Raw genomic sequence first — 25,985 nt, 5'->3', positions numbered from 1 at the left:
TTTATGCATACACAGGGAAAACAGCGTACACTTTCACAGAAACATTTTTCCTTTGGCAGCATCAGTTGCAAGTACTTACCCACACAACTGGTTCCGTATTCATCGACAAGGAATCCCTGCGGACACACACACAGGAAGCTGCCCTCTGTGTTTCTGCATTGACCGCCAAAGCACAAAAGTGGGCTTTCCGAACACTCATCCACATCTGCACACAAACACCAGAGACAGAGAAGATTGAGACAGAACCTACTGCTTACCTGTTCATGCAACTGTGGCATTGTAATTTTGTAGTAAAAAGACATTAATAGAAAATTGAACAGATATCAAGGCAGTGTTTTGCTGGTTTCTAACATTTTACTCAGTTCATCCTTCACATTGCGATTTAAGATCTTGGACATATTAAGTCAACAGGATCCTGAGTCCTGCAGCGGGTCTGGTACCTGCAGGCAACTGACTGGTAATAGATAATATTCATATGAATTCACTGGAGCGGGCAGCAGGTGGGATTAACAGGAGAATTTTTTTTTTTTTAAGAAAAAAAAAGAAATGAAAATAAAGCAGCATTTTAAGAAAAAACCCATCTAAACCAGCTGAATTGTATCAAGCCTAATTAATCACCATTAATTGTTTTCTTTTTATTTCCTGTTACACAACCTTTCACCCCTCAATTCACAACTGGTCAAGTAATTCACAAGTCATTGACAAAAATAGTTATGTAGGCTTACAGCTAATGGATCAAAAAATGGATGACCTAAAAAAAAATAATACAACAGTGTTGAATACAAAATTGTGGACAATACATCATCAAAGGCCAAATGGGATGAATGGGTGATTTGGTGTGATCAGAGATTGTGAGATTAACATTGTTCGTGACTTTGCTGCTTTGTAAAAAAGTGTCCAAAAATCTGAGCTTTTGATAGCAGAAAACTAGATTCAACTGAGGAACAACATGGACAGCTGCAGGAGCAAAGGTGCTGCGCCCATTGACGGGATGAAAAAGAGGCCTTAATCCAGTTAGCGGTGAAACTTGCTGTTGTATTTTTTCAAACATTATAATTTAAGTGATATGATCAGACGTCCGTTTAGCAGGAGGATGTGGACAAATTGCACAAGTTAAAATAAAGCACCTTAAAGTGAATAACTACGTCGCTCGTGTGTTTACTTATAATTACAGATCTGATAGTGAGACTTGTATTAATGGGTCGGGTCGGGATCAGATTCTATTTAGAGATAATAGCAGGTAATGGGGTCAGTTGCGGTAAAAAGTTTTGCAGGTGCAGGTTCGTTAAATTGGACCTGTGCAGAGCTCTCCGCTGTGTTCCAAGATGGCATCCTAATCATTCCAGTGCAAAGACCTTTTTTCAAGCTTTAGCATGTCTGGGCTCGTATGACTTGCAGACTACAATCCTTCTCTGGTTGAGCCATGTTCCTGTCGGCTCTTTGCACAAAAGAATGGTAGACCTCAAAAAAATCTAATTGGATCTAATTCCTCCAGTTTTGATCATAAATTTTAATTTCAGGATGTTTGTGATGGAAGTGTGTTCTATGGTCCTGCATTTTTTACTGTGACCACTACATCAAAATGTCCTCACACACACACTAAGTGTTTGAAATAGGAAGGAGTTCCAAAACTGCAAACCCCTGAAGATCATTTTCAGTATATTCACACAGTGACAAAAGATTTGCCATACATTTTATAACGAGGTAGCTGCCCCTTCAGTATCTCTGCATGTAGTAGACCACTGTGGTTGAAAATCAATGAGCAAGACTGCTTTATAATATTTGAGCTTTCACTCTGCACTGCTTATATAGCTTTTTTGGGGGTTATACTTGAGTTTTCGATGATACCTTTTCAACTTCTACATGAATCCTGTCACATTTTTTGTATGGCAAAAGATTGTGACATGTTATCTCCTTACACCCATACGTAGCAGTAATCACAAATAATCCTCGAATCACACTGGCTTTACTGATACAGTACTTATTGGACATGGAAAATATGACCTTTGAACTCAATAAATGACTTTGACCATTACCGACACAGGTGGTTTGGTCATCATCCAGACGGGAACCCTCATTACAGTGGCAGGTGTAGCCCTCGGCCGTGTTGTAACAAATCCCCATACCACAAATGTAAGGGTCGATCTGGCACTCATCCACCTCTGGGCCAGAAGAGAGAGAGAAGAGAGTATTAATGCAGCAGCAGTTCTTAGAGCTAATAATGGGTCCCACAAAATACCATAAAGAGCTGTGAGGTAACAACATACCACTGTACCACAAGTTCAATGTTTAACATAAAAGTACCACATGTTCACAATGTGTGCCACAAAGAAGCCTTTAGCAGCAGACTACAACATGATTAACTAAATACAATGAATGCATATGACTCATGAGTTTTATATATCAATTTACATTTTTGTCAAAGGAAAAAAATCAACATTTAAGGAAATGCATTATTTGCTTCTTGCTAAAGTTGAAATGAGAAGATTGATAGCTACCACTCTCATGTCTGTGTGCTAAACATGAAGCTAACATAGCTTAGCACAAAGACTGGAAAAGGGGGAAACAGCTATCCTGGCTTTAATCAAAAGTAACAAAATCCACCTATTAGCAACTCTTAAGCTCACATGTTGTTTTGTTTTGTCTGTAGAAAAGTGTAAATGGGTTTAGGTTAAACTACGGTCAGACATAAGTTTAAGTTATATTTAGCCAGTTTAGCTAAGAGTGGAGGCAGGACAAACCTTACATAACCTTATTGAAAAAGGGCAAGTTAAGAGAAATGTGTATGCCAAAAAATGGTGACAGTGTCAGAAAATAAAGGCCAAGATTTTCCTCTATCAGCCGCACAAACACTGCTAAAGATATCAGAGCTAAAAAAAATATCTCCTAGCAGACAAGACAGAGGAACGCCAAAGGACAAAGCCATTAGATTAAAGGTCAAAACCTGTGTGTAAATTCCATTTCCATTACTTCTTTTAGTATATGACCTGTCAGCAACTCACTTTCAGGATTGATTACATGCCGAGGACATATTACTGGATCACTTAACAATGTGTGTATGAAACTAGTACATCCAACCACCCAGTATAGCTCACTTCATTCAAACATTTTCAGTGATGTCTGCACTTGTGTGTGTCTTGTGTAGAAGGGGTCAGGTACATACCAAGTACATTTATATTAGCGACCGCTCAGCTGTGCTTCACCTGTTCACTAACTTAGAAGAGAACCTTCAAAACAGATGGCGACACCAGCCTTTCTTCAGTTTATTAGCCTAGTTATAACTAGTTGTAAGTATGCACCAAGTGTAGATTTACACATTTCTAAATTAAAACGGGATCACACAAAGTAGATCATCTTGCGTAGAGGTTAGTTGTTATGAAATATTTACACCTATTAACTGTCAGGGACGGAGCTGTTGCTTTGTTAAATGAATTGACTGACAAAATCCTTGTCAGCCTGCTAATATCTGACCTGTTTAGACTGAAGAGTGAATAACAAACCATGTAAACTGGGAAGATGTTTGGTAGTGGTACTTGATATATTCATGAGATCATGACATCACAAGATCACGTGATAATGTATTTTGTCAGGCTTTAAGTTACACCCTTTGTATCTGAACCACCAATCAGGGTCATGAATCAAGCAAGGTAAGACGATGATAGACTCATGGGTCATCCGATCACTTACCAAGAACTTTTTTTTTGAACTTTTTCGAACTGTTTCCAAGGATGACTTCTCAGATAGTTCTGTGTCACAAACCGTTTGACGTATAAAGGTTATTGTTTACCCCTCTAAAGCTGTCATTTTGTTATCTAACTGACATCCTGTTTACATAATTCACTGCTACTAATGTTTCTTGGCAACAGATTGACACATTACTAAATGTCTTTACGAGCAAAGATATTTCTCAAGTTTTAATGGTAAAACCTGATTTAGAAAATGACGAGTTTGAAACCAGCTACAGCTTAGGACTTTACACAGGAACTTAGTAAGATATTTACGAATAGCAGGCACAACCTGATCCAGAACAGCAGAACACAGAAGGAGAGAACAAAATTTAAAGAAAAGAAAAAAGTTAAAAAAAAAATGTTATTAATCTTACCAGCTGACTGGGTTGGAGCAATGTCTTGGCCTGCATTAGATGGGAGGATCTCCACTGGGGCAGGAGGAGAGGTCCTCACATAAACCTCTACCAGATGGAGAAAACACAAAGCAACGGACATTAATTCCATCAAATATATACCCTTAAATATTTCAACAAATGGTACACTGACTATTAATTACATTTTGATCACTAACTGCTCCTACAAACTGTTGGCTTCAATACAACACCACCATAGATTACACATCTGTTATGCAGTTGATGTCAAGCTGTATTTGCCCATAACAATATACTGACTTTAGCAGATTACCCTTTCTCAGAAACTGTCTTGGCAACAGTAAGTGGGTGAATTCTAATGACACTTTAAAACTTCATTTTAAGGTTAGGGTGATTTCTAAAAATATTTTTGATGACATGACAGACAATATAATACAATTTGGCTCTTTTAGTAGTATTGGTGTTGTCATTGCCCAATTGAATATACTAAACAAAAGGTCAGGGAGATGGTATCATACTCTGAGCAGTTGAGATATCTTGCTCTGAAAGTATTGAATAGACTGATTGGGTGACCGACCGCTTTAGCTATCCATAGATTTTGCACTGCAAAGCAGTTCTGTGAATAAAACCACACTGATGATGATGACAGAGGTCAGAGGAGAATGACTAGACTCCTTCAAGCTAACAGAAAGACCACAAGTATGTAAACAAGAGTACATTAGAACTGTGTAGATGGGCAACACTGACTAAGACTGTCCACCTGCAATATTACTACAATGAGCAGGTGATCACCCAAACTCAACTACTGAAAACAGTAGAAGAGTACATAGTAGACTGTTGCTTACCAAGTATATGCCTTCGTGGTTACTGTATACTCTTTTGAAATGGATACTTCCAGAAGGATAAGATAACATTTAACAAGCACTCATCACCTCGGCATGGTTCTACAAACATCCAATCCAATGGGCCTTATTGGTTACCACGTAAGGGAGCACTTTCGGGATGAAGTTTAAAGGATAAGGCTGGCAATGTCCTTTATTTTTTCTTATTGTTAACAAATCTCAAACCAACAATGAATTGATCTACTTACAAATATTGTGCATGTATCCAAAGTTAGATATAGCTTATTCCTTTGTGCTGTAGCGCTTTGTTGTTGTCCAAAAACTGTTCAAAAGGCGCCAATGAGTCAAACCACTGCATTGGGTAACATGTTCCTTCACTGTCAAGATGGCTGTCACATTAGTGTGTTTAGAAATGTCTCCGAAGAGTAATAACAGTGACCATACTTTCAGTCTCAGGAGAGACTGTACAGATGTGTACAGCAGATGCCTCTGCACATGCTCAGAATGCAGTTTCATTTACAGAGCTTTGGTGGCTTGTGCTACATATCACAGCTTCTTTACTTTGTACTGAAGGTCTTTGAGAAATGTACAATCAGTGGTGGAAAAAGTACTGAGATCCTTTACTTAACTAAAACTAGAAATACTGTCATATAGAAGTACTGTATTACAAGTAAAAGTCTTGAATTCAAAATGTAACTTAATTCAAATGACAAAGTATTGGCAGTAAAATGTACTTAAAGTAATACAAGTAAAAGTACTCATTATGCAGAGTGTATTTACAATGTTTATACATTACATATTAATGTTTGTTTCAGTATTGTATCACTATATACTGTGCATGGTATTTCTTAATAATAATAAATATAATATTAATAATACACTTCATTTATAAAGTGCCTTTCACACAAAGTGCTAAACATGATTTTTAAAAACAGCAAAGAAATTTAACCAATACATTAAAATATATTGTGTCAGATTTTCATCTGAAAAGTAATCAAAGCTGTCAAATAAATGTAGTGGAGTAGAAAGTACAATATTTCCCTCTGAGATGTAGTGGGGTGAAGTATAACGTAGCATCTCATGGAAACACTCAAGTAAAGTACATACTGTAAACACAACATGTCACCCAGTGCAACAATGTGGCTCACAGACATTAAACTAGTTTTTGAACAATGGAGGTCTGCGTCACAGACGAAGCAATTAGATACAACAATCAGGTTTGGATACAGACAATACTTATATCAATTCATTGCTCTGCACATGAGATTTGTTGACAGTAATAAAGATATAGAAAAGCTCCGGCCATATCCTTTAACAAGAAAATGGCATTATAAATATACAGCTGATACAAAGATTAAGTTTGTTCATCATTATTGTATTCCACCAAAACCAAAAAAATAAATAAATACATCCATAAATCCATGATGTTGTTACATGCCATTTTTATATTCAGAGGGTCACTTTCAAAATCACATCTAAGCTTGAACATCAGGGGCCTCATTATGAACTGTACCCGTGTCTTTTTGTGCTTGAGTTGAGAATGTGCACACATTTAGAACCACTGCTGACCAAGTATACAATTAAAACCCCTAGTGCTGGAGTGTAATCATTTTCACTGCAGCACTGGGGGCAAAAGTTTTTCATTCCACTGCTTTGACAGCGTGATTGAAGCTTGAAAAAATTAAGCATTGGAGGAGGTTGTGGCATGAATAAAAGAAGATAATGAATGAATGGAATCATCAATACTAATACTGTACAAAGATCACAGTACGGTGGCCTTTTTAGGACATCAGACTCATCTGGTCAGCAGCAGACTCCACTGCATTCTGGGTTCTTAACTGTGTTTCAGGCTAAGTTGTCCTTTTAGCTTAATTTTAATTACGTACACATTCTTTTGTTCTTTTTTACAGATATTTGCTTACATTAACATTCTAACAGTAACATTACAGTAAAAATACTCCTGATAAACATTAGCTGAACTAAAGAACAGCTGAGGCTAACAAAGTTGCTCTGAGCTTGACTAGGCTGAGTCTGAGATGTCCTACATTGGCTACGGTACCACAAAGTATAAAGGGTAGAGGAGCAGACACCTGGGTAAACTGCCTCCATCTTGACAGTGGACACACCCGGAGATAGCTGGGACAGGACGGGCTCAACTACTGGCCTATTACTAACCACAGGAACTACCAGCTCCTTTAAATGACAAGACACAGACAATAATACCAAAGGAACAAAGTCAACAGAGTACTCTATGCATATCTTTAAGTCCAAATGTAATCATTTCAGCTTTGCAATGGAAGCACACTGCTTCTGTCATGCAACGCAAGTGTTGTGCTGTGAAGCAGATTAGCATTCAGCTTGCATGGCAACTGACTGCAGTTTAATAACAGAGCAAGAATGAAACAGCTCAGCAGGGAAGCCAGAAAGCAAAAAAAGGTGTCTGCCACTTTGACACAGACTTCTGCCTGGATTTGTTTGGGACAATGTCAAGGATTTCCAATATACTTTACTTGTACTTACGTATACATATACACATTGAAAACGTACACATTGATGGACTGCTCATTGCTGACCAGCTGAAAGTCATGCAGCAATGTTGCTGACTTCATGCAAAGGTGATTGTGGCCACCCCTCAGCAGCTGAGAGGAGCGTCTGTGTGCATGCAAACTGCTACATTTACACTCTCGAGTGCGCCCAACCTACCTGATCAGGTGCAGTTGTTGCTACTGACCACAGAAAAAAAAAGATTTATGTGTGAAAAAAATGGAAGTGTATATCTGTAAGATAATATACTGTAACTGTCCTGTCAGTGGATTTCACATTATATTCTATTATTCCACACATTATACCTATTCTATTATTCAACATTAAAGATTTTGATGATGGCAGTGACATCATTGTTTTTGCTTCTTACTGCACAGCTAGTTGCACAGCTTGGAATTATTATGTTTTATATACTTTGTTTATACTTGTATAAACTCTGTTCAATAAAGAATTAAATTTTAAAGAAGTTAGTGGCACAGCTACGTTCACCCACCCATGCTCAGGAAAGGTGTCGCTAGAAGCTTGGTGACGTCATGACTACTTACAGGGCTAGTTAGTAAACTATTTTAGCTGGCAAGTTAATAGCTAACATGCTAGCTAGCTGGGAGCAGGCTGGTACTAGTCAGTACCAAGTATCCCAGTTAGCTAGCTTGCTAACAGTCATTTTACTAGATACTTGCTAACCAGACTATGAACTAACATAGCTTATTCATCTCATATAAGAAAATTATATTGAAATGAATTTTCACACAGATTTGTGTCAATAACAGCATTTTGCTTCATATTATAAAGCTGCTGTCACTTTATTTTATTTCACCTCACTTACAAATGGTAATTTCGACATCTGTCTTCAGATATCCTTAAAAAAAAAAAATCCAATGTTTATTGACTTAATTAATGTCTCTTGAATTAATTAAAAATATAAACAAACAAAATCAATTAAACGTATATTAGACTGTGTTTTTACAGCACCTGTTCAATGTAGCACCAAATACACAGTGCTGAAATAAGGGCCCATTGTTGAATCTAATTGCTGGCATTTGGTCTATTTTATCCGTTTTTGTGTGGAGATTTTCCATAAACTTCCATAACTTTTATATAAATCTCAAGAACATGTGTCAGGTTGGAGTTTTATAAAATAAAACTAAGAAGACAGTTTGCAGAATTTAAAATAAATTATTCTTTGATCACAAGAAAAAGCCATATTGATTATGGCCCTCCATAAATCATCAATAGATGGAATGCAAAGACATGGTTATTTGCAATTAAGTGCAAACAACTTTTATCACATAAATACGACACCTTTGTTAAAGTAAACCCTTTGCGCCCTTTAATCATTCAGAGGCCCAGGTTTCCATGATGTGAAAAGGTCATAAACAACATAGACCACATTCTTAGGTCTGAAATATAACAACATAGAGGATTTTTTTGTTGTTGAAATCCCTCCTCTCTTCCTCCCACCCAGCACGGCTTTCTACTGTGCCAAAATGCCAGTGCATACAGCTGCCAGGCGCCACATTACTTTCTGGTGGTATCCAAACACTAATCTGCACAGGTTTTGGGTGGTGGATTTCTGTCAGATTGTTTTTTGAGGCCTGTCCTGTGTGCCTGGAAAACTCTGTGCTACTCTGCTCCAGAGAAGCTTAGCAGTAATTTGGACTCTGTCTGGCTTTGGCTAAGATGCTGCAAAGTTTCCCCTTCCCTTAGTTGCTGCCAAGCATGTCCTGAATAATAACAGGAGAGGGTGAAGCTCCTCTCCCTCTCTCTGCCTCCTAAAGCCACAGCCAGGTTCATCTCCCTCCTCTCTTTCTCCCTCTTTTGAAGGGATGTGGGCTGGGCTGGGCTGTGTTTGAAGGGAATGTGAAGTGAGCCAAAGCACTTTAATCCTTGTCCTCTACAAACAAATGTCACAAGAGGGATGTTTCTTTTAAGATCTGGGTTCTTAATCACATGCAAGAGGGATCATAAATCAGGGTTTCTAGTGCTACTTTGGAGCTGTAATTTGCAAAAGTGAGATTGCTGTTCATCCCGCAATGTAGATATTTTTAGTGGGACAGTGGCAATGTGAGTCTGATAAATTACAACCGCACTTCAAACAAGAGAGACTGGGAGTAATTTGTTACACTGCTTGATACTTATTACTTATACATCATTTATTAAAGGAGAGCAAAAAAGCCTACAAGCAATCCTTCAAAAATATTAATTTCTTTGACAGTACATTGAGTTAAGACATTTAAGAGCATGTCAGAATGCAGAATATTAATGCCTAAATATCTCCAAAATCTGCAATAGACAGAAATAAACTGTATATTACCACTTATGGGGCAAATTGCAGGCTGGTTGGAAGGTGTTTTTGCCTCCCTATGATGGATATAAATCAACTCCATCCATTCATTCAAACAACACAGGGCACACAATGGAAACTGAGCAGTGTTGAAGTGATTAGTTGACTGATCATGAATTATTTTGATCATTAATACATGGTTAAAAGGTGTTTATGTGTGAGATATTCACACACAACTAAGCTAGTTAAATCATTGTTTCTATTTCAACTTTCTATAACTCATACATAAGACTTTGGTAGGAGTGTCATTTTTCTGAAACTTTGCTGTCAAACAAATAAAAACATTATCCTTGCTCAGAACACCGCCTGCTGGTGAAACTTACCACCCTCTTGTCCATCGCCCAGATTAGGTAAACCTAGTAATGTCTTTGTAATTTGCTTAGCAGTACACACAGCAAACTATAATCATGGCTACTGGAGCCTGCATTGTTGACAAGATGCACAAAAAGACAAATAGAACACAAAGAAGTGTACCGTTTTGTCTTTCAATTGATATAAACTGAACCAAAGTGATGCATGTGTTTTGTGATCGCAAAAAAAAAACAAGTAGTTTTGGTGTATGTCAGCTAAAGCAATTGCACCACTTCAATAATGTGTGTGCATTATTGTAATTCGCTGTATAATACTAAACCAAATCAACAACCATCTTAAATTGCTTTACATATGAAATCAAACTGAACATGCAATGGGGATGTTACATGAGACTCACCTGGTATAATGTCGTCTGGTTTCCCAAAGGCCTCCACTGTTCTCTCTGGGGTTGGCAGGGGTTGAGGAGGTATTACATAAACGGGCTCCTGGTAAACTGGCTTATTGAGAGGTGGATTTGGTAGAACAGTGTAGCCCATTCCACCTGGACAGATCTCTTTGAACTTAGCTACATAACACAAAAATACAAGAGTTTATCATACAAGTGAAAATTAGACATGCAGAAAAAAACACAATTGTAAACACATTTTAAAGACAGCGACTAAGATGAAGACATTTATTAGAGAACTGACTTTTTCAAGGCAACAAACAAAACTCCACTTTTTACTAGAAGGTGCTGCATCTTTTCCACCTGTCCACCCTTACACCAACATATTTCCGAAGTCTCCCATGGAATAAGATAAAGACATTAATGAGATAATGGTATCTAAAAAGAAAGAAAACTACAAACTAAATTAAACCCCATGGAGAGTTAACACAAAAACATTTATTGACAGCATGACAGTCCACATCTGTTATTTAGTTGTATAACAAAAGTCCAGTATCTGGAAGAGGCAAAAAAACAAATGTGGGTTTCCAAGCCAAGCAATCTCCCTTAAACTTCAGCTGCACCACAACTGGTAACCCTAAAATTACTGGAGGCTTTCAGTGTTAAAATCAAGTGTGGCAGATGAGTTTGTATTTTAGTTGTTTATCTAAAAGTGCTCACACTGAACATTTGGCAAGGCTGTCCATTACATCCTCTGATGTATTGTATTGTTCTGCAATCACTGAGATGCCACAGGAACGTGAAATAGATAACTGACATAAAGTTGACTTATATGCTGATAATGTTAAAGGTACTTTACTGTATTCATCTAGGGCCGTATGGGGGGTTTCAATTATAAAGAAGTTTCTGGATAGCTGTAACCTTCCAAACCTATATCAGGGATACAAAGACGTCCTAAATGCAGATTTCTCTAAAATATCACTATATGCGAATGATATCCTGCTGTACATAACCAAACTGCAGTGTTCTATCCTGGCCATCTTAGACATGGTCAATCATTTTAGAACGTTTAAGGGCTATGGGGTTAACTGGTCTAAGAGTGAACTAATGCCTTTCAAATTCCTCTCAGTGCTATGAAATTCTCCCTTCAAGATCACACATGACAGATTCACATACTTAAGAATAGAAGTTATTAAAGATGTATAATCACTTTGCAAAGCCAACTACCCCTTCTTGTGGCGAAGTTGCAATATAGCATTTTGTTTTGGAGGTCTCTCTTCCTAGTGGTAGAAGTCAATGCGATAAAAATGTTCAGAAAAGCCATTTCACTTCAGTGCATGATAATAATGGACTTTGCATTATTATAATGTGGCTACTTTTATGCACCCCACCTAAATCATAATGGAAAGAGAAGAATGTTCCCCTTAAGAGATGCACTGATCTTATCACTGACAAAAATCTGATAATAATAACATAATTCATAGCATTATACGCCTGTGGAAACAGATTAAATCCTATTTCAAAATCCATAGGAACAACTTATTCAGATTCTTACAGATCAAGGATTAGGATCTAGAGAAAATTGAACCTGCAAAGTTTGATGGATTCTTTACAAGGATTGGACACCTATTATCTTCATAATTCATTAATACTAAAAACCTTACCCTCTGTGCAGGGTATAAAAACATGCTGGGAAAAGGAACCGGGAACAGAGATAGATGGTGATCTTTCGGATACATACACACATACACAAATGCTGCTTACTCAATTTGAGATTATCCACAGATTTCATTACACTAAAACTAAATTACACAATCTTTCCAGATGTATTCTCACTGTGGGACAAATGCCATACTGAACAAGCCACTCTTCTTCACATTTATGTTCTCTATTTTAAGTTAACTCCATTTTGGACTAACACATTCCAAATTCTATCGGGTATGTTGCATACAGCGATTGAACCTGACCTGCTTCTGGTGGTGCTTGAAGTCTCCTATCAGTTTTCCCTGCTTAGTAAATGTTCACAACAACTGTTATCTTATACACTTATCGTAGCAAAGAAACTAATTTTAATGTTCTGGAAAAAGGCAGAGGTCCCACCTGTCAAATTATGGCTGGAAGAAATTGTAAAACTTTCTCACTTGGAGATAATATGCTTCCCACTATTAAAGAAACTGAGACAGTTTTAACAGGATTTGGCATCCCCTTTCTCCATTACATTAATAGCTCAAACTGATAAGTTGGATAATATTGATGGCCCCCTTTGGTGTGACAAGATGTATGGGATGACATGATGGTATGGTTGTATACATGTCTTTTGTTTTTTTCCTGTTCTCTTGTTTTTTTGTTCTACCCAACTGTAAAGCAAGGACACATTTGTAATACTGAATTAATTTTATGACTGACTCCTCAATAAAAAAGGGTTTCAACTAAAAACAATCATTTCTACTGGAAGTATCTCGAAAGGCATCCAAGAATGTGTTAGTGCAGAGAGTTCAGGCTTTGACAGAGACAAGGCTTATTTTTGTTCCAAGACTAAATGCCCTTGCGTAATGGAATGCTTGGCTTGGTTTCATCACCCGCAATGGTACAATATTTTTGTGTAACTGTAAGCATGAGGAAGCAGCAACCCCCTTCCCCAGTCCCTTGTCCTCAGTGCGGAAAACAATATGCAGTTCATTCAAGCTGTGAAAAATATTAGTAACCCTTTTAAAGGAAATAAGAGGTCAAAGGGTACAAGGAGCATTGTATGACTTACCTTCACATAGATTTATATTGACTTTCAAGCTATCTTATTAGCACTATTATGATAAGCTGAAGTAATAATGAGGATGACTGAACATATGAATAGACATGATCTAGAAAAGAAAGAACAAGTACAATGCGTATTCCACTTAAATCTCCAAACACATTTCCACCAATCATACTACTGACAAAACAAAAGGTGCCACAACCAAACCATTTCAAATACATCATTTAAAATACACAGGAATCTTAGAGATGTAACTACCTGCAACTGTCCAAAACTAGCTATAAGTACCCAACTAAAGTGTCTGCAGATTATGAAATCTGTAGAAATAAAATAAAGACAAACAGGAAAGTAGCAAAAATGAATGGTTGCAGCTATTGAAAAAAGGGTTTGCCAATGTAATCTTAAAGCAACTATAAAAGCAACTAATTAGCCAAGCTGTGAAACCCATGCAGATAGAAAGTATCAGAGATAAAAGAATGGAACACACATAGTATCTTTTTTTCTTTTTGGTAATTTCCTGTCTTTTATTCAAGTGCAGAGTTCTGAAAGATTAAGTTGTTTTTAATAAGGAGTGCTGGAAACAGAACTTTTTAAAACAATATAGATATGTATTTAAATACATGCAAATTCATTCACTAAGAGGTCTCTTGCTCTTGGTGCATACATTTGCATTGCTGAAGGCTTTCTACTTCCAATTTATTGTTAGATTAGATTAGATTGTTAGAATATTGTACCAGTTTAAAGTTTGTTACACTAAAAGTTCATCAGGTTTGAAACACATAATACTTGATAAATAACTTCACCTGACTATAAGAAATTGTGAGTTTTCATTAGGAGAGAAACCCTACAGTGAAACCTTCTTATTCTGAATATGTCAAGGTCTATGTTGCGCCCTTCCATTATTCTGATCAAATTCACATTCAGTTTAAAATAACACTTCTTCTAAATATGTAGTGACAGGCTCTGTCATTAGTTACGACAGTATAATCCCCAATATAAATCATAAAAACTGAAATTTCATGTGGCCTCACTTGTCAACAAATGTACCACTGTAAGAGACTTCATAAATCATTACAGGTTACACAGTAGCCTAATAGTTATCTTAAATAAGTTTACAGCTGGTTTGTCTAGTTTTGGACATCATTTTGTTATGCAGTGCAACCCACTGAGAGTTTTGACTGGCGGGGCTAAAAACCAACCAATCTCAAACATACACCTCAATAGATGAACATCATGCACTGTGGATTTTTGAGGCAGCACTTATTGGCTGTTGTGGTTCATTAATAAAAAATTGGGTCGTTCATTCAGCAAGAAATGTTGGGCTTTGCCTCCATCTCCAATTATTTTTGTACGTCAGGACACTTGTCTCCATAGTCCACTGTGCTACTACTGTTACAATAATCTTTCATCAAAATACATCCTGGATGGCAGTGGTATGAACATGTTGAGCTTCTGGTGAAAGAGCGCTGCTCAGTAACTCTAAACCCACTTTAATAATAGACTCATATGTTTTGTAACAAGAGTCTACAGTCATGCCATTAGCTATGTTAGACTATACTTTGAGCTAAATGCTAATGTCTGCATGCTAACATGCCCAAAATGACAAATCTATCATGCTGATGGGTAGTAGGTATAATGTTGAGCATGATAGTTTTGCGTGTTTAGCACTTAACACAAAGTACAGTTGAAGCTAATGGTAATGTCATTACTTCTGCAGCTATTATATATATAAATGCTGGACAAGTAAAACTTTTGACCCAATGGTTACCACATTTAATTGCAATCTATCCAACAGTTGTTTAAATATTTCACTCAAAACCCACAAATGGCAACCTCATCGTGGCTCTAGACGAAAAATCAGGGAATCACCAAAAGTCATTAGGATTCATTGTTTGGGAACCACAAATGCCTGAACAAAACTTTGTGCCGACACACATTTCACATTTAATGTGAATTTGATCAGAAAAGGTTGGGAGATCAGTTTTAATGTCAATCCATCCAATAGTTAAACTATTTCAGTGTGGACAAAAGTGGTGGACTGACCAAAAAAACCCAACAACAACAGATTGACAATGGCATCTCTAGAGGCATGGCGCTAGCATGCTTAATACACTAGAAATATGGTACTCAGTACTCACAATGCCTCTGAGATGCAATGAGGTATAAACATCTGCTGATTTGCAAGGCCAAATTAAAGTGAGGTAGTGTTGTGTGGTGCTAAGATTGATGTTTTCTTTTAAATAGTGAGAAAAGAAAGTTTTGGTCTTTAGTTCGCTTTGAGAAAGGATAAAAGTCTGATGTGGCTGGGGGGCCTTACCTGTTCCTGGAGGGGGACATTTGTCACAACGAGGACCCCAGGCTTTGCCCACACTGCAGCAGCAGAGCTGTTTGCTCAGCTGGGCAGACACTGGGTGCAAACACTGTCTCCCTGAGCTGACCAAACGGAAGCAAGCCCCCTTCTCCTCTTGGATGGCAGGCGTGTTGGCTGAAGAGGAGTGCAGGAGGAGGACAGAGAGGAGGAGGAGGGGAGGCGTAGGAAGTGATGCACCAGAATGTAGGAGACATACATGGGGGGGAAAGAGAGGACAGAGAGTGAAGAAATAAAGAGGTCCCCTTCACCAAAGCAACCTTCCCTTCTCACCTGCACAAACGTCTGCCACAAACACAGTCTAAACATATTCCTAAAACAACACCATGAATAAAAATCCATATTTCACAGTGAGAAATCAGGCAACCACTTTTTTTTTTTTTGTTGACACGGAGAACAACATTAAAACAGTTAAAGCTAAACACAGAAACACATTAAACACAACAAAACACAGACTGCATGTTCTAAGAAAGAAATGTATGTTTCCATGCCAATGCTTCATGCACTATGAAAGTCAAGCGCTGGCATGCAGGAGAGTTTGGCTTAGCTTCTGTTTTCCAAATCTTATGGTGTAATCATAACACCTTCGCAAACAAATGCCAACTGGAAATGGTTTTTAGTGGAACAGAAACAAAGTAATGACCTCCAAGGGGACCCAAGAATGTTCAGTTCAAGTGTTTCCTTTTTTTTTTGCCAGAGATGCTACCTGGAGCAAATCATTTCAATTACTGGTTAAATACTTAACCTATTTCCTCAACAGATAATCAGATTTCAAAACACGGGGACTGACTGTTGTAAAAAGGCAGCTGAAACTTGAAAGTTTTAATTCAGCTAAAATTCAGTCACGTGGGAAGTTGAAGTGTCAAAACAGAAAGAGAGGACTCTCAAATCCCTTCATGATGTAAGGTAATATGGGTAGGAATGGGTACACAATCAAGCAAATGAGCAATGAGCCATAAAGGAATACACTAATTCACTTTCTATTTGAGAGTGAGATGAGAATATTGAAACTAGTCTTAAACCACATTGGGTTTTCTTTTTACATTTCTATAATCTAATGTGTCAGTTGGTCAACTTTAGAAGTGCTGACAGGCTAGTGGTTTCCCCTTTCTTCAGGTATTTATGCTAAGTCAGGTTAACTATGTCCTGACTCCAGCTTCATACTAAATTCACATACATGAATGTGGTATCAATCATCTCATCAGACCCTTGGAAAAAAGACAAATGGGTATATTTCCCAAAATGTTGATCTATTCTTTTAATGCTTCCTGACTCCTCATAATCAGTGCCTAGAGTACATTGTGACTTAGAGGTCCAAGGAACTTGACGTAGACCTCCAGAATGGGAATTGTTTCGAGGCACGGTCCCGGGGAAGGGTATAAAAAATGCTTTCATATTTAAAGTTCCCAGGAGCAAAGTAAACTCCATTATTGTGAAATTGAAGAGGTCTGAAACCACCAAGACTCTTCCTACAGTAAGCCATCTGGCCAAAATGAGTAAATAGGCAAGGAGAGGCTCGCTTGGTCAGGCAGGTAACCAAGAACTCAATGGCCACCCACTGCAGGGTTCGTCTGCAGAAATGTGACAAGCTGCCAGTAGGAAAACTATCCCCGCAGCACTCTGCCAGTCTGGCCTTTATGGCAGAGTGAGTAGATGGAGCCACTCCTGAGTAAAAGGAAGATGACAGCCAACCCGGAGTTTGCCAGACTGCACTTAAAGGACTGTGAGAGCATGAGGAAAATGTTTCTGTGGTTTGATGAGACAAGAATTAAGCTCTTTGGTCTTAATGCTGTGCCAAAAAAACAGCATGGTGGTTGTGGCATCATGCAGTGACTATGCTTTTCATCATGAAGGAGTCAGTGTTTGATCAGGATTTAGGTAAAGACGGAAAAACCTTAATACAGAGAAATCCTTGAAAACCCGCTCCAGAGCGCTCAAAATGTCAGACTTGGGGTGTCACAGTGGGCTTCAAGCAGGATTTGAACTTTTCTCTTATGTTTTCTTTTTTTAATTCTGCACATGACGACTTCCATCACTTGTACAACACAGTTCAATCCCAGGACTGACTGGATGCATCTTGGTGGGAGGCAGTGCTTTCGTCACCTTCTTAACCACCACTAAGGTGGCCTTGAGCAAGACCCTTAACCCCAACTGTCCTAGTGGAGCTGCTCAGTAGGCAGCAGGTCAGACTGTAATCATACTGGGCAGCTTCCAGGTGTGAATGAGTGTAAATGTTTGAATGCAGTCACGGTTAGGGTTACAGCTGCAACAAGAGGAGCCTTCCATAGGACAGCACAACAAGGTAAAATGTGTTTACTTTGTTGACTGTGTGTTGGCATGTTGTCAGATCATTGTCTAACAACTCACTGTGGCTGTTGCTTCTTGTTCTTTCCTCTGCAATATTTAAATGGATTTAATGGAACTGCTACACAACAAAGCCTCCTGATGGTTTATCAGTACCAAGTTTTGAATGTGAGCCAGTTCGCATGTGGCTAACGTACTGTATGAAAGAATGAAAAGGAAAGCAGGGGTTAAACTGAACTCCAAACCACAGAGATTCCGTTACAAGCCTCAAGGGTGCTCAGAGTTCAGTACAGCGAGACTCTTAAAAATGTTGCCAGTACAGCCACACGTGTGTTCAGCCAAACAGTTTGGTGATTTGAAGGAGTGGTTGGTCACAGGTTGGGGCTGGTCCGCCCTGCCACCAAGCATGGCCACAATAGCACGGGTCAGTGCAGTTATTCCCAGCTTGGTGGAGCGAAGTAGGCTGCAAAAACAGCCTTAGACTGTTGCCATCATGGTCCGGACCCAAACAAATGGCAGAAATGCCACTGGATGGATGATGGATGGAGCTCAGATAAGTCCATCATGTTTATCAAAAGTCAAAAGGAATCAGATTTGTTTTGTGTTCAACTTCAGCGGTACTCCTCTTCATCTACCTTTGGTCACAGTAAATATAAAGAAGATACGAGTAAATCCTCGTTTTTTTTTCAGTCACAGGTGAGCTATGTACTTGGAGCGTGTATGCTTGCACAGCTGTTGGAAGTCAGCTGTAACAATAATGAATTTTTCAAGTCTCCTCTGCTGAGCCCCTTGAATTAAGCCCTGATGCTGATGAATGGACACTTGGCTTTCATTAGCAACAAGATACAAGAAAACCAAGACACAACACCAACCCCTTTACACTTTCTCACACACACACACACACACACACAGAAACCTACAGTGCTGCAAAACCAGGGAACACATGCTCACAGCGTATCAAGACAAAGGGTCAACACTGAATGAGACTTGTGATCAATCATGTTTAAGATTGATCATTTTACCAATTGTGACATCCGTTCCTGCACCTTTTATATGACAGACATGAGATATATTGGGTTTCCTTATATGTTCTGCCTTGGAGTACATGCTTGAGGGATAATCTTATTATAAAATAAACACCATGCTTTCATACATGCATTGTATTCATATGCATATCATTAAACACACACTTGCATCATTCCTAGCAGCCCATGATATGCTTGTAACTATGGCGCAGGTGGCAGGGGGGAATTGATGAAACTTGTATTTCCCATGTCTTCTGTTATGGAAAATATCAAACTCCTATAGAAAAGCTTTTGAATGAGCAAATCTCCATGTCATAGACCAGCATGCAAATGTAATGCATTCATTTCAGTCACTATAGGATTTCTGTTCAGTCTGACACTGCACTGTTGGATGTTCTGGGTTCAGATGGTAATGAATAAGACAGTGATGAGAGAAAGAAATGTTGGATTGTAGGACTTACATATACACGTGGTGAGCGTGGGGTCAGGGACGTAGCCGGGTTTACACATACACCTGTAACTGCCCAAGGTGTTCAGACAGTTTCCATTCGGACACACACCCTGTAGCTGGCACTCATCCAAATCTGTGCATCAGGGAATTAAGGAAAAGCTTGATCAATTCAGGGATTTCTCAAAGGATTGTTTTCATATAGCCTGAGATGGGACACAGATATTATCAATACTTCACTTCTTCTCATAGAACATGTATCAGCACATGTATCTCAGGACTGCATATTTTCCAGATCCCTATGTCGGTTAAACATTTCTAATCTTTTTTCTTTTTTTTTTTATCATACAAAGGCCTCAACCCCAACTGGTCTAGGCAGATGGGGATGTTGGGTCTCTTTAAATTAAATTAAAGAGTACGGTCTAGACCTGCTCTATATGTAAAGAGCTTTGAGATTACTTTTGTTTTGATTTGTCGTATATAAATAAAGATTGATTGATAGAAAAAAAGTAAAATTGTGCACCCTGGTAGATATATGTGCTGCTTTGCAGTTTCAAAAAAATAACCTCAAAGCCTTATTTATTAGTTATATTTGACATCACTCTTTACGCCTGCTGAAGTGAAATAGGGGCACTTCAACATTAGGACCTCACTAAGAGATTTAATAATGTTGTTTCGAACATTTAGGTGTGTTTTCCTTCTCAATGTGGTGCTGTAAACATACAGTTGTCAGGAGCCTTGGGGCAGTTTGGGACCAAAGCTGGAACATGAAATAAAATGCTGTGGATTTTTTTCTGGCCCGTGTGTTTCTGCTTATATCTGTGCAGTTCAGTTCACTTTCAGTTCAACCTTATTATGATCCCAGAGGGCAACTGTTTCACAGGCCAAGAGCAACACAGTAATAGACAGCACAAAGAACAATACAGAAGTAAAAAAAGACATAATCAAACACACATTGCTGTTGGTTGTAGTTTAGGGAAAAGTAAAGTGCATTACAGTAAAGTATTACTACAACAAAGTGTGAATGCCAACCTATTTGACAAGCTAATAGCTGTTGGAACAAATGAGTGCTTGTACCTGGTATTTTTAATCCTCTGTATCTTGAAATAGGTACCTGAGGGGGAGAGTCTGGAACTCAGAGTGTAGTGGGTGATCAATAAAAGAAGGATGGCATGGGCTTTCTGCAGGGCTAGACCAGCCAGTCTGACTCCTAAACTTAGTTGCAGTGATTCACCATCCAGCTAAGAGTGTTTTTTGTTTTTACACATAGATTTCTGAACCAACAAAAGAAAAAAAAAAGAAAATACTCACTGTATAAAAAATGTGTAAAACATGGTCATTACGGTATTGTCAACTTCATTATTCTTGTCTAAGCACAGTTTGCTTTTGATGGCAGTTCCCAAATACTTATATGCCTCAACACTCTCCACCACACGGTCCTTGATGGTGGTATGTATAGTTGCCAGGGATTTTCATCTTAAATCAATGGCATCTCCTTGGTTTTGGTAACATAAATTCATTTGCAAAATTCAGAACATCAAATCTGAGATTGAATTATTTAAGTTCCTGTGCCAGCTGGATCCACCCTCCTATTACTTTTTGATTTAGCTCCCGTGATTGTGGACATTCCATCTCAAGCAGACCCCATATTATTTGTGGCCTACTCAAGTCTCTCTCTAGCTTTTCCTGTTTTGCACTCCTTACTTCACAATTGATTTCATGCTACAGTCTGTGCTTCTCAACTAAATTCCCCTCATGAAATGCCTTGTTTCTCTCATTCATTCATTCATGAGGGCCTTAAGTGCCTGTGTAACCCAGGGCCTATTAATTGGATACACTTTAACAGATTTCCCTGGAATTACCAAGTCTGCACAAAAGATGACATAGCTACTGATAAAATCAGTGTGCTGGCACATTGCAGCTACGGGTGTTACGGGTGTTATGATACCTGCACTTTCATAGAAATATGATTCCACCACCCACCCTCACTTTTTCCTGAGGTAGTCATTGATTAAACTAAACTGATTTCCGCATACATGAAATCTTATTGGTCAAGTTAGATTGTCTGAACGGCCATCCAGCTAATCACAGCCATTTTTCCATAGATAGAGTTAACTGTTTAAGTATTGTAAAGTTACATGAGTGCATTCAGAAACGGTGCTTCCGTCACTTGCTGCTGGTTGTAATTACATATTAGGGGATAACAGATCAGAGGGATGGAATGGCTATTTAACTAGTTAGTAATGTAGAAGTTTGTCTTGTTATGTAATGTGTCAGCTCAGCTAACAGTCATTGATCAGTCCTAAATGCAAGCCAGCTGGCAAATTTGGTTTGTAAAGTCCCTATTGTTGTGGTTTTTAAATATTCACAGACAAAGGTTAGTATTTGTTTTTTAACAAGCAAATTAAAGTTCATTAGCATGCTAATAGAGACATTTTAACAACTAAAAACAGAGATCCCAAAGAGCATATATCAGAGATAATGTTCTACCACAGATCTGGAGTAATGGTACTTTTTGTTGTTTGTTTTTCAGTCTTAAAAAACAAGGAAAATCTAGAAATCTTGAAATCTGGACTGGTATTGATCTGTACAGATGCATCAAGCCCTGACAGATGCATCAAGGTCATTACGGGCTATTGAATGGTTAAAAAAACAAACCTACTTATTGCCAATTTAAGGGTTAACCCCTAACACGCTTGGACCATTCATCAATATTAGTCCGTGAAATAAGGCAAGAGCTTACACAGCATATTGAGTTAGAGAAGGTAGCTAACAGTAAAGCTGCCCTTGGTGGTTTGCAGTATCAGCAAAGACAAGCGGCAGAATTTCTGCTCACCATTCAACATCAGTGGGTTTTGGGTACATTCATGTAACCTATGTATCCTATGTTGCCATGACTTTAATGGATATGTAGCAATACTGTTGACACATCCCATGAAAAGACAGAAACTGACAAAGAATTGACCAACTAACACATAATGTGTGTGTATCAAAGCCTGATATATCTTGTTCCTCTGTGCCATAGAGCTCCATTGTTGTCCAAAAACTATTGTTACTCAGTGATATGTTCCTTCATTACCATGAACACACATACAATGATTCATTTTCATTCAGTCTAGCATACGCTGATCTGCTGCTAGAAATACTTGCTGGAGCACCAAATAACCTATTTCCTCCTGACTAACATTTACTGAAAATTAGAGTAGCCAGCTGTTTTAGGAAATGACTGATCCTTTCCTTAAACTGAAAGCATACATTTGTGAGCCCATGTTTTAAGATTTATGTCTGAAGTTGTAATGAATGAGCTTGGGGTTGGAAGTTAGCGAATATTGAGAAAGACACTAAAGCGTTGATGGTTTTGGACTTTTCATGGGATTTTTTGGCAATAGTAGAAAAATGGAATAATGTCAGCCTTATTCTTTAAAACTGCAATAATATATATTTTATATTACCAATGTAACAAATGAAAGTGTGTGTTACTCACTGTAATGAACCCACAGTTTGCCATCAGTTCACCACAACATATACTAATTAGCTATTTGATAGAAATGATGGTAATATTGCAGTTATTTGTAGTCAGACAGATATTTTAACCTGATAATGCTGCTAGTTGAAAAGTTATGGGACCACCAAAGATATCACAGTTCATCCTGAGGGGAACACGAACATCTGTTGAAATGTCATTGTCATCCATCCACTGGTTGAGACATTTCACTCCAAACCACATACCAACTTCATCGTGGCACTAGAGAAAACGTCTGCGGACCAAAGTCATTTAGATTTATCGTCTTGGCACCACAGATATATGCCCCAAGTTACATGGCAATCCATCCAGTAGTTGTTGGATTGAGTCATTCTGGACCAAAGTGGTGGCCCGACCGCCAGACCGACCATGTCATCCCTAGAGCAACACCTCTAGCATGTTAAATGTTGCAGAAATGAGAAATGTTTTTTTTTGTCTTTTCCCAGCTCACTTCTGATGTTTTGAAACTCGACTATGAAATGTGTTGAGTTTTAGAAAATCAAATTCCTTCAGTGAGAACACACTTGGCTCATATCACAGACTGTGACTCATGTGTGTATCCCACCATGACATCCAGTTTATAGGTGAAAGGGAACACAAGCGTTTCAACTAGTATGTTTTAATAGGCTGTTGACAGCCTACTTGGTTGGTCTTCTATTGGTTAGGTCCTCCACGTTATCCTGTTACTAAAATCCAAGACACTTTTTATTACCGTACAAGCTTTTTTAGGCTTACAGCATTGGACAGGAAAAACTAGGTAAACAAGATTAGAGCGCAGGGTGTGTGTCAGACAGTACATCACATCATCTGCCCTGTGGACAGCCAGTCATCAGTCATTCTGCATCGACTATTGTTCACAAAACAATCCACATTTCATGCACTGGACAAGATCTCCATGTAAGTCACCCCTTATGTGGTAAGGCTTGGAGTTGGTCACCAAAGGAAGTAGAGTACTTTTATATGTTAGTTTATAATCAATCAATTGATGTTTGTTGAATGGGAACCCCATGTCATTGGACATATTTTTATATTCATGACAACGTGTTCTTTAAAACTATGTTTATAAAAATGTTATATTTTAAGTAAGAATTTCACGGAAGAGTGTGTCTACCCCAAACCTGCCCCCATCCTAAAATAAATAAATACATGAAAAAACCCAAAACAAAATCGAACCAAACTCGTATCATAAATCATTATTACATATTTCATGAAGAAGTGGCGTTTCAGAGTGTAAGACATAACAAGACTGTGAACGGCTCATTTCAGACCAGACTGTTGACTTTAACAGAACTTGACTAACAGTGTTTTGAATGTGCTTTGAACTGATGATTGTACAAAAAACTACAACATAAAAAACTCATTCATTACAAAAATAAAAAGTTCTAAATGTACTTTAAAAAAAAAAAACACAAACACAGATCTCCAAACCAAACAGAATGCAGATCCAAGTGGACATACTGTCGTTCAAAGAGTAAAAGAAAGGAGGGGGCTGTAAGAAAAACGATAATAATAATAAATAAGAAGAAAAGGATGTGGTGAATTATAGTGAGTCCCAGCACCTCCTTAGGTTTGGCCAAGTCAAGGGCTCCACACACACACACACACACACACCCACACACTTCTCTGGCAGCAGTCCGAATCGGCAGCAGACCCTCTCTCCCCTGTCAAAGCCCTTCTGCTTCCAGCCACAGAGCTGGCGAACACCATGGATAACATGGCACTGAGCCACCGTTACTGGTGGTAAAGGTGAGTCCAGCGCCCTCTATTGGTGCTTTAAGGAACCACAAATCATTGCAGGTGGTGACTTCTGTTTCCCATTTGTACACAACATAAAAATACTAAGTTTCAAAGTTCATTCTTGACCTCGAGGACAACCGTTGATAAAACAAATCTCCCTTTAAGGTCCATTTAGTAGCTGATCTGGAGCTTTCAGTCACAAGATCTTCATGTATGGATGGACTATGCCTAGCTGAGTTTGCAGTAAGTAGCTTATTCTAAGGCCTTCTGCCATTATGCACAAAATGCATTCTTTTTTTAATTGAAACTCCAGACTAGTATTTTATTCCAAAGCTTCTTCACTGCTTACACTGGCCTGAGATCATATAAAGAACATGTCTGTTTCTAAGACTGTCGTCACCCAAGAAATGCCCCACAGACAAGCCCATCTGTTTGATGGACGTGACACTTATTGAAATTTAGCCTCAGATTAATACTACCATGCATAACAGCGACCTCATTTTAATTGCATACGTGTCTATCATAACCCTGTTAGTTACTTTCAACTTGTAACAAATGCTCCTCTCTACTGAGGAAGAATGTCAGTGTGTTTATGTGACTGTTCTCCTTAACAAATAGTCTACAGTGGCTTAAGCACCTGCAATTTTGGGCACAGATGATTTAGGCCCCATTTATACTTGTCATTTCAAGTGTCTCAAATCTAGATAAAATACAGATGTCATTTAATGAAGCAGGATTTTGCAGTCATCCACATACTGTGTATGCTTGTCTCACAAATATGACATGGGGTAAGCCCTGTTCCAGCCCAGAGGGTGGTGGTAATGCACCAGAGTCTGATTTGTAATTGCAAATTTCTCAGTCAGACTATCATGCATCTGTAATAATTATTGGCTTTAATATAACAAAATGAAAAAATAAAAAAGCCTTTTAAGGAAGATATCGGATCTACTCATGCATGAAGTGGCAAACTATAAATGGGGTATTAATGTCTCTGTCTCTAATTAACTGAACTCGTCCTTATTGTTTGAGTGTTTTTAGTGTAGCAGTCATCTAATTTAACTCTGCAGATAGCCATTATGCATCTGCAACGAGGACATACTCCCCTTAGAACCTTAAAGCATTTGACAGTCAGACATCAGTACTGTTTCTACATACACACAAAAAAGACAACATTATCGGCCAGAATGCAGCATGTTTAGGTTCCAAAAAAGCACACGTCCTTACCTTGGCAATGAGAGCTGTTGATTCTCTTATAACCCTGAGGACAGTCGATCAGAGGTATGGCTGATGAGAGGAGAATGT

The 25,985-nt window shown here is 38.3% G+C and overlaps 1 protein-coding gene across 1 annotated transcript in view; it reads right to left on the bottom strand.

Moving 5' to 3' along the window:
* The window catches only part of ltbp1 (latent transforming growth factor beta binding protein 1), a 137,180-nt gene that overhangs the window by 33,558 nt on the left and 77,637 nt on the right, over positions 1–25,985 (bottom strand). The window contains exons 10-15 of the mRNA XM_062429856.1: positions 25,908–25,967; positions 19,437–19,559; positions 15,596–15,763; positions 10,539–10,706; positions 4,103–4,189; positions 2,037–2,162 (exon numbers count right to left, since the gene is read on the bottom strand). Coding sequence (XP_062285840.1) covers positions 2,037–2,162; positions 4,103–4,189; positions 10,539–10,706; positions 15,596–15,763; positions 19,437–19,559; positions 25,908–25,967 — 732 coding nt within the window. The remainder of the gene's footprint in view (positions 1–2,036; positions 2,163–4,102; positions 4,190–10,538; positions 10,707–15,595; positions 15,764–19,436; positions 19,560–25,907; positions 25,968–25,985) is intronic.

This window comes from Scomber scombrus, chromosome 12 (genome assembly GCF_963691925.1).
Source record: "Scomber scombrus chromosome 12, fScoSco1.1, whole genome shotgun sequence".
Lineage (NCBI taxonomy): Eukaryota > Metazoa > Chordata > Actinopteri > Scombriformes > Scombridae > Scomber > Scomber scombrus.
Note: the sequence above shows the minus strand (reverse complement) of the source record. Positions and strands in the feature narration are given on the sequence as shown.